Consider the following 14,064-nt stretch of genomic DNA (forward strand, 5'->3'; position numbering starts at 1 on the left):
CCTCCCCGCGCTCTCTGGACCTCAGCCTGGACGAAGCTATGCATGGGGCTACAATTCTCGCACTCCTCCAGATCAAAAGTTTGGCATTACTTACTATAGCCCATTCCCTGCACAAAGTATTTGAAGGCTTCTGTCAGCTTCCCAGGCTAGGAGAACAAAGTGAGAAGACATTAGTTCAGACAGCTCCATGAATGCTGGGAAGCAAAACCAAATAAACTTTTGTCATCTTACCTGAACCACTTGAGGCAACCCGCCACAATCTGCCATCTAGACAGAGAGAAATATGTATGTTAGCCCCTGCTTATACTTCTTCCATGACAAATAAGGCATGGGATTTCGCCTTTAGGGTTCTATTACTCATTGGCTGAATCAAAGGGTGCATTTCCCCCACCTTGTGACAATTTACCAGGAACAGTCTCTGAGATGGATCTAAGAGAGTTAGTCCCAAACCTCCTGAGCTTGCACATCACAGGGCCTGACTTGTAGGCTTGGGACAGGAGTTTTCTTTTCTTTTCTATTTTTTTGGTAAGGCAATTGGGGTTAAATGACTTGCCCCAGGATCACACAGCTATTATCTGAGCCCGGATTTGAACTCAGGTCCTCCTGAATCCAGGGCCAGTGCTTTATCCATTGTGCCACCTAGCTGCCCCAGACAGGAGTTTTCTTTCAGAGGTTCCAAGTTTAACTACCACTGTGAACTGTGGTCTTAACAACTGATGAAGAAACCAAAGTAGCCTGAGGCAGGTCATTCAACAAACAGGTGTAAGGGCCTACTATGTATATGAAAGGTGCTATGACTGACAATAGGAAAGAAGCAAGAATATCAACAGCATTTTCTTTAGGCAGCTGGTGGCACAGTAGTGGAGTGCCAGGCCTGGAGTCTGGAAGATCTGAGTTCAAATCTGACCTCAGATACTTACTAGCTCTGTGATTCTGGGCAAGTTACTTAACCTCTGTCTGTCTCAGTTTCCTTACCTGTAAAATGGGGATAATAACAGTGCCTAGGCCCCAAGATGGTTGTGAAATCAAATGAGTAACTATTTGTAAACTACTTGGCACAGTGCTCAGCACATATTAGATGATACAGAAATGCTGGCTATTATCATTATCACTGTTCTCATCCTCAGGGACCTGACAATTTCTGTGTGTGGCAGTGTCTTGAGAGGCATCGTGATAAAGTATAAAGATTTGGGGGGGGGGGGTCTGAAGGACTGGCAGTAAATCCAATGATTGCTCATTACTAGCAAGTCACTTGACTTCTCTGGGCCTCAGCTTTATCATCTGTAAAATGGGGGTAAAAATATTTGTGCCACCAGCCTCACAGGGGTCATTGTTGAGGCAAGTGTTGCATAACGCCTGAGGCACCACAGAAATGCAAGCTGTTTTTGTGATAGAGCTGCACATTCTAGAATTGTGATTTCATTCTGGAACAGGGCCTGGATGGATGATGACTTTCTTGAGAATCTCTGGGCTGCTTGCTGTCTTTGCCTTGCATCAATTTCATGTGAGTCTAAACTTCAGCAACTTTAGAAGATTTCTATGATAGCAGCACCTGTTTTTGGAGGAAGGGAAGGGAGTGTGGACCTTCCAAAGAGGGGAAATGGAATCGGCCGGCTTACTCAAGATCAAGACTTACCTTTAACCTGACATTAAACTGGAGTTTTGGCAAAATGCAACCAAGAAAAATGGCTTTAGGTTTTTTAAGCACACAGAGTTTCGTCATTCCCCAAAGCAATACAAAGAGAATCTAGTTTAAGGAGAAGTTAAAATAGAAGAGACTTACTGGGCCACCACTAACTCTTGGGCTACTCTAAGATAAGCATGATCTGGAATGGAATACCTCTATACCTTTTAGGCAAGGTGGAAATTCCCAACCAATATGACAGATCTCAGCCCACCTTATGGTCTGACCACTTGAAGGAAAAGTACTAAAGGGACAACGGACAAGCTGCTGCTACATTTAAAACTTAGCCAGGCTTCTTGCAGGCCACAATCCTGCTTTACTGGCAAATGGGTGACACTGAGGGGGCCAGGAGAGAAATGGCCATTGTTACCTTTAGCAGAGTTGTGTTCATAGGGTCCAGGCGAGCGTTGCATTCAACCTAAAAGATGGAAAGTTTCCCAGATAAATGAATGAACAGAAGATCAATCTGAAGATGATCCCAAAAGAACAAAGAACCCACACCCATGCTTACAAAATCGGACCCCTTACATTTAACTCCTGTGAAGGCCAGTAGGGAAGAAGACAGCTACTTAAAAGAAATGCCATATTGGTCTGAATAATGGTCTGACCCTTCTCCCCCACTTAAAGAAAATACATTGTATTAAACCTAAGGCAGGGTATAATACCTCATTCAGTCTATGCACTTAGGGAATGAGCAATTCTGGAAAGGTTTTTCACAAAATTAAAACTAGTCTTAAGTGCTGGAGCTTTGACAAATTTTAAATGACTCTTCCTAAAATGTACTGCTTACTTGCCTACTTTCTTGAAACAGACTATACACTGAACCTAACAACCTCCTCTGGAGGACTCCAGTTCATCATCATGAACAGCTCTTATGATGTGTGATGCTGGGACTAACAAGGTTGTCCGATCCTCTAATGAATGGTAATGTTGTTTCAGTTTGCTCTGGTGCTTCTGCAAGCACGTATGCACGTACACACGCAGATGCGCCTACACTACAGTAGACGGATGTATGCCTTACAGTCAGGTGGGAAATGCTCTATAGTGAGTTCTCATTGTCACGTCTCACCTGCTGACCTGCTTCTCATATCTGTTTTGAAAACCCTGCCACCTATATCTGGTATCTGATTTTAAGTAGGAAAAAAGACAGGGTCATGGGGAAAATCAGATAACCAAGCATTTGTGTGAAAATTTAGCCAAATATGCTGTGTGCATGAGAAAGATGGCAGTGGAAATAAAGTGGCTTGATGAAAGTTATTTTTATTAGGCTGGGGGGCTGCTGACTGCAGCTGTACTGTGCACCCCTAAGCAAAAGGGCTGACCCGCCTTCTCCAGGGCTAGCCCCTGTAAACAATGGGAAAGGGGGGCAGGGAACGGACAGGGTTTGGGTTAGCTATTTTTGAAAATGAGTAAATGGCAAACCCTAAATTTAGGGGGGTTGTGGGGTGGTGATGAAAGATCATGCACACACATACCACAGCTTCAACTGCAGGTGAGCTGTCTCCTACCACCAGTAATGTAGGACACCTGGGTAAAGAGCAGACAAAGAGGGACATTTAGAGACATAGAATTATTTTGAGGAAGGGGTGGAGGAAGTGGGGGAGGAGGAGAAAGAGAGAGAAAGGGGTAGAGGAAGTGGGGGAGGAAGGAAAGAAGGTGGAGGGGGGGGCAAGAGAGAGAAAGAGAGAGAGAGAGAGAGAGAGAGAGAGAGAGAGAGAGAGAGAATGAGAACGAATGCTTGAATACTTGTCCCAAAGTAAGCACTGACACGGAGAATATGGGAGCACTTACTTCAGAGTTTTTGTTCTGTTGTCATTATTGCCCAGAATAGGCCTTTCAATCTCCAGATCTCTGCGACTGAGTAAATCAAAGAAAGCAATGCTTGTTAGGCAGAATTCCATAGAATCTGTGATCAACTAGACTGACTGGTACCAGAACATAACTCCCTTCTACAAAATTACCCCAAAGTGCCTATGCAGCCTCTACTTGAGTATCTCCAGCTCATGCGAACCCACTACACCCCCTAAGACAATTCATTGTATTTCAAAATAGCTCTAATTATTAGCGAGTTCACCTTAAGTCCAGCCCAAATCTACTTCCCTCCTCACTGTCCAGACTGGTAAATACTTTATGGTAGGTCCACCACAGAGACATGCTTCCTCTTTCCAGTTCTGGAACCATAATTAAATCAATACTGCCCCACTCCACAAAAAGGTCAATCTATTCCCCTAGAGCTCTTCCCTCCGCCCCAGCAACTTTCCAAAGCAAAATATCTTAGTCTGCCCACCACTCCCTCCCCTTTGTGTTGTTATTATTTAGTCATTTTCCAGTTGTGTCTGGGCCCAAGGACTCTATCTGTTTGGCCACCAAGCTCCTTGAGGGCAGGGCCTGCCAGTACTTTTGTAATTGGTATTCCTCAGAGCTCAGCATAGAGCTAGGCTAGCTCGGAGCTAATTATTTCACTAATTCCTCCTACAGTAACCTCAGGGTTACTTTAATTTGCATTTTAAAGTTTGGATTTAGACCTGCCTGTTCACACCCCTCATTCCCAGGACTTGGGCAGTCTTGGAAATGCTGGTAGCATAAAAAGGAGTGCCCAAGTCCTGAGAATGAGGGGTGTGAACAGGCAGATCTAAAGGAGGGGAAAACCAAACTCTAGCCATATGAAAAAATGCTCCAAAATCTGAATTTCTCCATTGAAGTTTCCATACATCACGGGTCAGCTTAAGAAATTAAATTAAAATTTCAGGGGGAGCTTTGTGGAAGCTCCAGGTGACACCGGAAGGTCAGCAGATGACAGAGAGCCTATGGCCAAATACATAACCCAAATTTTACAATAAGGTACCATAAATACCCCATAAAAGGAAAAGAAAAAAATTCAGACTTCTCTGGTACGAAGGGAGGGCCAAAATTTTTTTACTCACTGGGGTGTCATGCCCTTAACTCCTGTGATGTGGAAGGGATAACCATAGCCACAAATAGTTTGCTGTGGCAGGTGAATCCACACAAGAACAAACCAACCAAATACAATAGAAGCAGGAATATTTATTTTTTCCACCCCATTCCTTGCCTTCTTAGGCTGAATCTATCATAAGATGCATTTCATACCTATTATATGAACCCAGGAACAGCTGCAGATTTTCTTGGTTAATATCTTGAGCAATGTGGAGTCGATATGTTTGGATCAGGTCTAGATTGGCTTGCAACTCATCCTAAAAGAGAGAAGACATGGTGAAGGTAAATTGCAAGTTAGGAAAAAAAAAGTCAATATGGAGATGCACAGGCAGTTTTCATCCTCAGTGAACTAACTTAAGTCTTCTATGTCCCTTTCTTTCTCAGGGCTGGGAGATGAACAGACTACTTGGTGTGTGTGTGTGTGTGTGTGTGTGTGTGTGTGTGTGTGTGTGTGTATATGCACCACCAAATTTGTCTTTGGATTTAGCTTTTTTAAGGGAGACATAATTCAGGTCCCTTCTCACATAGACCCAGAAAAGAAGCCTACTATAGAATTATAAAGAAAATAAGAAATGTTACATGGGGCTTATTCAGAAAGGCAGTGAAACATCATTGGAAGTGTTGGACCTACGAGGGCCCCTTATAGCTCCTATGTGATCATGGGGAAATCATGGCTTCACTTCTCAGCAACACAGTTTCCCCATAGTAAAATGAGGACAGCACTCAGACTGTCGCTCTTACAGGGCTGTTGTGAGGACAGCGTCTCACAAAATTTAAAGCAATGCATCATCACCACCCAAGAGTCGAGAGAGCCCTGGAAGCAAACCACCTTACCATATTAGCTTCAGAAGGCTGGGGACATGTTCTAATCCTTCCTAACTTTCCTTTAATACCCTAGAGATCAATGATCTATCACCATCAAATTCTATCTTCACTTGCCGTACATGGCACATACACACATGGCAATCACTTTCTTATGATCATGTGAAAGCATTTCATGAAAGAGGTAGATATGTCAGGTTAGAGTAACTTGAGGAAAAGAAGCTCTCCACTCAAAAATTAGTGAGCCAAATTCCAGTGGTCACAGCTGAGTCTATTCCTGTCCCTGCTGTTCTTGGTGTCCCACTAGTTCTTCCTTCTTTGGATACCACAGAGCACCCAACCCTTGATTTGCCTCTCCATCTTCTCATGGTTTCCAATGCTTTCTTGCAACTATCACTTCTTCCCACAAATTACATATAGCTTTTCTTCAAATTCCACTCTGTAAATGTGTCATTTCCATAAAACCTTTCTATAGACTTTCAGAGTAAGCTCTGGCTACAAATCTGGTGAAGAACTTGAATTTGGTAAATGGCACAATCTCCTTCCCTGTCTCTCTAAGGGCCACCTGGCATTAATGAGATGCTCTTCCAGTTGTCACAGTGTACTGGGTGTCTCTAGGCCAAAAAGGTCTTTGTAATAATAGTATTTCCTTTAGCTGTTGCATGGTGTTATGCATCATAAACATATTCTCTTGGGAAATGGCTGACAGGCTCAATGCCTAAGAGTCTGATGGAGTTCAACAAGACAGCTTTGTTCATGGGCTAATGTACTCAGAGCCAAACTGAATGACTTAGTTTTTGCCACTGGTTATAGAATTTCCAAGTTAGAAGGGGTATGCTAACCCTTATGCTTACCTGCCCAAAGTGGTGAGCCAAAATAATGTCTACGATGTTAGTTGTCCAGCCTGAGAACTAAAAAGGAGATTAAATGTTACACCACTGTATAAGGTTTTAATGGTTTTTAGAATAAAATTTTATTGGTGTTTTGTTTTTTGCATCATCTACATTTCCAGTGCATCCCCGAGTCGAAAAATAAATACTAAAGAGAAGAGGAAATATATTATTATGGGAGAGCGGTGCTGAGGAACTCCAGGAATCTTTTGATGGGTTGGTTTTGTGTGGCCCTTGGGTTCCTGGCAGCAAACAAGTCATGATTTAAAGAGGTGCAATATTAGAACCTCTGCTGATACAAGCAATCACAACTCATATTTTCAATCCAACATTTATGAAGATCGAGCTATGTGTGAGCAGGAGCTCTGAGCTGGGAGGACAATTAGAGGGGATACAAAGACATATGATACTAGTGGAATGGGGTGAGTTATAAAAAACCAAGTAGAATGTGAAGAGGCACAAAGAAAATATAGGATTACCAGAAGTAACTGGTAGGAAGCTACTTCAGAGACTTTGGTGTTTCACAGGCCAGTGAGATTTGGAGACCCCTTCCACAAGGATATGAGACTGAAGGCACTGAAATTTACTTGCAATTTAAAAATAATGAGGCACAGATTTATGGTTAGAATTTGTGATGTGGAAGGAAAGTTGGGTATAGTCTGACACTTATTCTTTTTTTGTTGTTTTGGTGAGGCAATTGGGGTTAAGTGACTTGCCCAGGGTCACACAGCCAGTATGACTCCAGGGCTGGTGCTGTATCCACTGCGCCACCTACCTGCCCCCTGACACTTATTCTTTAGGGGATGGCAAATTACTCACTACCTGCTGTCTATGTTGCTTGCTTTCAAATAGAGGAACTGTTTGAAATGATTTTTTACATTTTAAAATAAAGTTTTATTATATTTAAAAAGTAAAAACCATTCTTAGCTTTCCGAGGGCAGGATTTGGTTTTTGGGCAGGGCATTAGTTTGACAATCCCTGCTCTAGATTCTGGAAGAGAAGCTTTCATCTGTTCAGAGAAAGGACAAGATACCATAGAGAAGCTAAGTGGGACAGTGGATAGAACTCCAGCCTTGGTGTCAGGAGGACCCAAGTTCAAATCTGGTGTCATATATATACTAGCTGTGTGACCCTGGGCAAGTCAGTTTCCTCATCTGTAAAATGAACTAGAGAAGGAAATGGGAAACCATTCCAGTATCTGTGCCAAGAAAACTCTGAATGGGGTCACAGTGAGTTGGACACAACTGAAAACTGTACACAAGACTCCATAGATTAACCTTTTCACCTGAGAAATTTTTATGTGACCCCAGATCTATAGGTATATAAAACAGGTTATATAACCTTTAACTATTGACAAAATTTGTGAGACCCCCACATTCATTTATGCCACCCTATGTGGGGTTGCAACCCACAATTTAAGAAGCTAGGGTCTAAAGAAACAGGTGGATACAAAGGGAACTGAGTGAACCACACAGATTTTTTTTTCTTTTCAGGGCAATGGGGATTAAATGATTTGCCCATGGTCACACGACTAGTAAGTGTCAAGTGTCTGAGGCCGGATTTGAAGTCAGGTCCTTCTGAATCCAGGACCGGTGCTTTATCCACTGCGCCACCTAGCTACCCCATGAAAGTATTCTTTTTATTTTTATTTTTGTGGAGCAATGAGGGTTAAGTGATTTGCCCAAAGTCACACAGCTAGTAAGTGTCAAGTGTCTGAGGCTGGATTTGAACTCAGGTCCTCCTAAATTCAGGGCCAGTGCTTTATCCACTGTGCCACCTGGCTGCCCCGAAGCACACAGATTTTTCTTTTCTTTTCTTTTTTGCGGGGCAATTGGGGTTAAGTGATTTGCCCAGGGTCACACAGCTAGTAAGTGTTAAGTGTCTGAAGCCAGATTTGAACTCAGGTACTCCTGAATCCAGGGCTGGTGCTCTATCCACTGCGCCATCTAGCTGCCCCTAGCACATGGATTTTTAAAGGACATACAACAGAGAATAGCAGGTAAGGGAAAATGAAGAGTCCTGTACAAATGGCTTAGGCCTATAGGATCACTGCCAGAAGCTGTATAGGTCACAACAAATTTAACACTGGTTAAGAATGCTAAGGACAATAAAAAAGGATGCCTTTTTTTTTTTTTTTAAACCCACCCACTGCTTGGGGTGGATGGGACAACAGTAACTAATGACAGAACTACTCAACTCTAACGAGGGAAGGGCACACAGTAGGAGCAAGAGTGAGTTCTTATCCACGACCCTATGGTCCTTTCTGCAATAGCAGTTACTTTTCCTATTTGCCACAATCTTTCAAAGCTCTCTTAAAGGCAATGCCTCTACAATCACACCTGCCCATCCTTTCAGGGCTCAGGATATAGTTCATCTCAACCTGGTAACTTGTAAGGGCAATCAGGCACTCTTATTTATTTTGGCTATCAGACAATCAGTTGTTTCTGTTCTGTCCTTCTTGATCTAAAGGGAAGAGAAAGGAGTTATCAAGCTACAAGCTGGTGAGATTGCCTTTGATTCCTGGCAAAATGCTAGAGTCAATCACTAAATGAATGGTGAATAAATATGCAGAAAAGGAAGTGGTGATCACAGAGGGCAAAAACATGTCGGGCCAGGCCCTGATTTCCTTTTTTAATGAGGTTATCTCACTAGCAGATCAGGAAAATGCTATAGGTCTGGTCTTGCCTATATATATTTTTCTTTAATAAAGGTATTTTATTATTTTCCAGTTACATGTAGAGATAGTTTTCAACATTTTTTTTTTTTTTGGTGGGGCAATGGGGGTTAAGTGACTTGCCCAGGGTCACACAGCTAATAAGTGTCAAGTGTCTGAGGTGGGGCCAGATTTGAACTCAGGTACTCCTGAATCCAGGGCCAATGCTTTATCCACTGCGCCACCTAGCTGCCCCCTCAACATTTATTTTTAAAAGATTTCCCATTAAAAATTTTTCTCCCTCCCCAAGACAGCAGGTAATCTGATATAGGTTATATATGTACAATAACATTAAACATATTTCTGCATTAGTCATGTTATAAGAGAAGAATCAGAGCAAAAAGGAAAAACCTCAAAAGAAAAACAACAGCATCAAAAACAAAAGAAATAGTATGGTTCAATCAGCATCCATATTCCACAGGTTTTTTTTCTGGATTTGGAGAGCCTTTTCCATCATGAGTCCTTTGGAACTTTCTTGTACCATTGTATTGGTGAGAAGAATCTAGTCTATCACAATTGATCAACACATAATGTTGACGATACTCTGTGTACAATGTTCTTCCAGTTCTGCTCATTTCACTCATCATCAGTTCATGGAAGTCCTTCCAGGTTTCTCTGAACTCCTCCTTATCTTGCCTATATATATTTTCAAAATTTTGTTTTTGTTTTAATCTTGCCTATATTTTAACAAAGCATTTAACAGGGTCCCTCATACAGTTCTCATAGTGGAGACAGCAAGGAGCCACGGTAGAAAGAAAGCTGAGCCTAGTATCAGGAAGACCAGAGTTGAAATCCAGGTCTCTAGTGGAGTATCCCAGGGACTCTGCATGTGATGGTGGGGCACTCCCCTACAGACCTCCTTCCAAAATGACATCAAAGCATTACTGATTGTTCTTTGGATCCAGCAATATAACTGATTCTGTCTAACTCTACTACAGTCTAGTCCACACCTCTGTTGTGCTTGCCAGAGATAATGGTCCTGCTGCACTGTTTTTACCCTGGTCAGAACACAAGTGAAGCACAATTACTTCTGGGCACTATATTTTAGGAGGGACACTGATAAACTGGAGAGCATCCAGAGGACAAGGATCAGGGTGGTGAAGGGATCTCATGATCGCGCTATATGAACGTCAGGGAAGAAGTGGGAATGTTGGAGGAGAGAAATCAACTTAGGAGGGTATACGATTGATATCTTCAAGTATCTGAGAGGGGTTGTAACACAGAAGACCTTGTCCCGCTTGCCTCCGTAACACAGAATTAGGAATGATGTGTGTGGAAGTTGTGGAGAGGCAGACTGAAACCTGATGGAGGAAAACATTTCTCAACAATCGGTGCCCTCCAAAAGTGGAATGGAGTTAGTGGGTGTCCCCTCAGTGAAGCGGCCCAGTGGATGGAGTGTGGGCCCCGGAGTCAGAAAAACTCATCTTCCTAAGTTCAAATCTGTCCACAGACACTTTTTTTTGGGGGGGGGGGAGGGGCGAGGCAATTGGGGTTAAGTGACTTGCCCAGGGTCACACAGCTAGTAAGTGTTAAATGTCTGAGGCCGGATTTGAACTCAGGTACTCCAGGGCCGTCTATCCACTGCGCCACCTAGCTGCCCCATAGACACTCACTAGTGGTGTGACCCTAGGCAAGTTACTTTAACCCTATTTGCCTTCCGTTTCCTCATTTGTGAAATGAGCTGGAGAAGGAAATGGCAAATCACTCTAGTGTCTTTGCCAAGAAAACCTTAGATGGGGTCACGAAGAACCAGATGTAACTGAAAAATGACTGAGCAACAACAACAAATGACAACTAGAAGCCTTAAAGTAAAGGGTGAGTAACCACTTGGTTATGTTGTAGAAGAGATTCTTATATATATATATTTGGGGGGAATGGAGTAATGAAGGTTAAGTGACTTGCCCAGGGTCACACAGCTAGTGTCAAGTGTCTGAGGCTGGATTTGAACTCAGGTCCTTCGGAACCCAGGGCCAGTGCTTTATCCACTGCACCACCTAGCTGCCCCCTGTAGAAGAGATTCTTGCTCAGGTACAGGATTGGACTTAAATGGCCTCTGGGGCAGGGCCCCTTCCAACTCAGATTCAGGGTCAATTCTACTATCTGACTATCTCTTTAAAATCAATAAAATACTAATCTGGCAAATTCCAGACTACCACTGATTTTAGCTGCTGCCATCTTTTGGGCAGTAATACTTGGGAAGTTTTAGCAGTCAAGGAAAACTTGTTTCAAAATATTTTTTTCAATCTAAAAACAGTAAATTTATTTTGGCATAGATGAGTTCCATAATGATATTTCCTTACTGCCTCACTCTAGTGGACAACACTTTGGCACTCAAATTGCTTACATGTGAAAGACTCTGAAGCTTTATGAGTAGGTTCAACTCAGCTTGCTACCTCTTCCTGAACCCCAACAATCACATCTGAAAGGAGGAATTTCTTTTCTTTTTTTTGCAGGGTGATGTGGGTTGAATGACTTGCCCAGGGTCACACAGCTACTAAGTGTCAAGTATCTGAGGCCAGATTTGAACTTAGGTCCTCCTGAATCCAGGGCTAGTGCTTTATCCACTGCAAAACCTAGCTGTCCCAAATTTCTCCCTTTTCAAAGAGGAAATACAAATAGCTTATACAGTCTCTGGAAAAGAAGCAAGGGCAAAAATCTTTAGGGAACAAACAAGGAGATAAGCAACTGGATATTCAAAATGGGCTCTTACCTTGGAGGCTGCCCAGTCAATCCAACCTTTAGCGCAGGGGTCAACATTGATGAGCATAAGGCCTTCCACAAGCTCTGGATGATTGAGCTGAAAAATGAGACAGACACATCAGCGTTCTTCTGCCTTTAGAGAGGAGAAAGAATAATTGCAAAGAGAGTACCATCTCCCCAACCAGGGCCCAGAGGTTGTTCTAACACTGACTGTAAGAGTGTGGCTAATATTTTCCTGTTCCAAAAGAGGAAGGTGGGCTTTCTGCTTTTATGAGAAAGCATGCAGGCAAGTGTGAGGCAGGAACTCAGAAAAACAACTCCTTCAGACACAAGTTAATATCTGAATGAGCAGCCCAAAGGGTAGTTCTTAAAATGGGTATCAATTGGGGTACTAAGTAAGGGCTGATGCGAATTTTGAATTTCTACTGTTGATATGGAGGTACTTAAGTAGTAGGATTTCTAAAACTGTCACTTTGTTTCTCTGCTGTTCAAGGTAATCATCCCACTATAAGGAGATGCTGAAACGAGGGAGCATAAGAGCCTATTTGAGAGAGATTCTTGAGGATAATCAATTCCTTAGAAGAATAGCTAACAACAAAAAAAGAATAATAGCTAACAAGAGATATGAACAATACATTTCACTGTTGAGATTATTTGCATGCATGTTTTTACTTCTAAAACTGAGAGAGGAAGCAAGACAAGATTAAAGCTTTGGCTTGGAAAACATTCTCTTTTCCCCAAATGGACCTTTTAAACATATATGAACACAAATCAATAAGTGTCTTTTTTATATATGTTAACCACTTCAAAACCTTCTAGGGAAGGGGTTTTCTTAACCTGAGATCTATAAACTTATTTCAAAATAATTAGTTTCCTTGGTAATTGTATACATTTAAAAACATTATGAGATGCACAGTGAGAACAATATTGTTTGAAGAACTGTGAACTATTCACAGCAAAGGACTAAAGATGAAGCATACTCTCCACCTGAAAAGAAAGAACTGATATTGACCAGACTGAAGCATGCTGTTTTACTTTTTTCTTTTATCTGTGTCTTCTTATATAAAATGACTAATATGTTAGTATTTTACATAAGTGTGCATGTATAACCTCTATCTAATTACAAGCCTATATATATATATCTAGATTTTTTTTCTAGTTGGCTACATGTAAGCCCTTCTCAGAGGCAGAAGTTGGGGAATTATCCTTGGTCCTTAAAATGTCTTGGCTCCCTCCTTAGCTGTCCCTTATGCTCCTGACCTTTAATGAAGGAGCATGTCTTAGACAAGGGCAGCTCACAAGACCAGGATGTGGCTTTCAAGTTCTTGGGCCCATTCCCATCTGTTTACTCACAGCAAACCTGCTGAGGATATAAGCACCAGCTCCAACTCCAATTCCAATGATACCTTTCAAGCTGCAAAACAAATATGCCAAGATTGAAAAGGTTAAATTTATATGGGAAGCCCCAGTATTGCCCATCTTTATTTTCTTCTCTCTTTCCCTTTATGATCTGGCTGGCATTCCAACATTCCCATCTATCTGCCTTAGACCTGTACTAACTACCTAGACTACAAGTCAGATAACACCCTCACCCAGAATCCTCTTCCTAAGGCAGGAACAGGATAGCTAAAGAAAACATTAGCCTTAACTGCAGAGACACAGGGATATTCAACTGCATAACCTCTGAACTTACCTTAAATGAGTTAAGACGGCAGGCAACATCTCAGCCAGTTCATCCATGGTAGGGTACTGGTACCTGAAATCATCATCATCATCCATCATTGTCATCAATAAATCATGTATGTAATTAGTTTTATAATTGCTCTGTGAGGAGGGTGCTATAAGTGTCATTCCCACTTAACAGGTGAGGCAGCTAACCAGCTAATGTCCCAGAGAGGACAAGTACCTTGTCCATTGTCACACATCAAGTACAAGTCAAAGCTAGGATGTAACCCAAGCCACTTGGCTAAGTCTAGGGCTTGTGACTCTATACTACATTAAGCTTTAAGTACTATAGACTTTAGACTGTTTATGGTGTTAATTTTTACATAAAAACACCCAAGCCAACCTGATTGTATTTCATACAAATGAAAATTGTATTTATAAATAATAAACTTCTTTACTACCTCTAGATCCCCTTAATCTCTTTAAGAAAGTGCATGCAGGGGGTGGCTAGATGGCACAGTGGATAAAACACCGGCCCTGGATTCAGGAGTACCTGAGTTCAAATCCGGCCTCAGACACTTGACACTTACTAGCTGTGTGACCTTGGGCAAGTCATTTAACCCCCATTGCCCTGG

At 42.1% G+C, this 14,064-nt stretch overlaps 1 protein-coding gene across 3 annotated transcripts in view; it reads right to left on the bottom strand.

Moving 5' to 3' along the window:
• The window catches only part of NDRG3 (NDRG family member 3), a 73,206-nt gene that overhangs the window by 4,165 nt on the left and 54,977 nt on the right, over positions 1-14,064 (bottom strand). For all 3 annotated transcript variants that reach the window (XM_043984771.1, XM_043984772.1, XM_043984770.1), the window contains 10 exons: positions 13,458-13,520; positions 13,118-13,178; positions 11,775-11,861; positions 6,316-6,372; positions 4,793-4,896; positions 3,476-3,541; positions 3,160-3,211; positions 2,055-2,102; positions 232-267; positions 95-146 (listed from right to left, as the gene is read on the bottom strand). In XM_043984771.1, the coding sequence (XP_043840706.1) occupies positions 95-146; positions 232-267; positions 2,055-2,102; positions 3,160-3,211; positions 3,476-3,541; positions 4,793-4,896; positions 6,316-6,372; positions 11,775-11,861; positions 13,118-13,178; positions 13,458-13,520 (626 nt within the window). The remainder of the gene's footprint in view (positions 1-94; positions 147-231; positions 268-2,054; positions 2,103-3,159; positions 3,212-3,475; positions 3,542-4,792; positions 4,897-6,315; positions 6,373-11,774; positions 11,862-13,117; positions 13,179-13,457; positions 13,521-14,064) is intronic.

The sequence above is a fragment of the Dromiciops gliroides genome, chromosome 2 (assembly GCF_019393635.1).
Source record: "Dromiciops gliroides isolate mDroGli1 chromosome 2, mDroGli1.pri, whole genome shotgun sequence".
NCBI classification, from domain to species: Eukaryota; Metazoa; Chordata; class Mammalia; order Microbiotheria; family Microbiotheriidae; genus Dromiciops; species Dromiciops gliroides.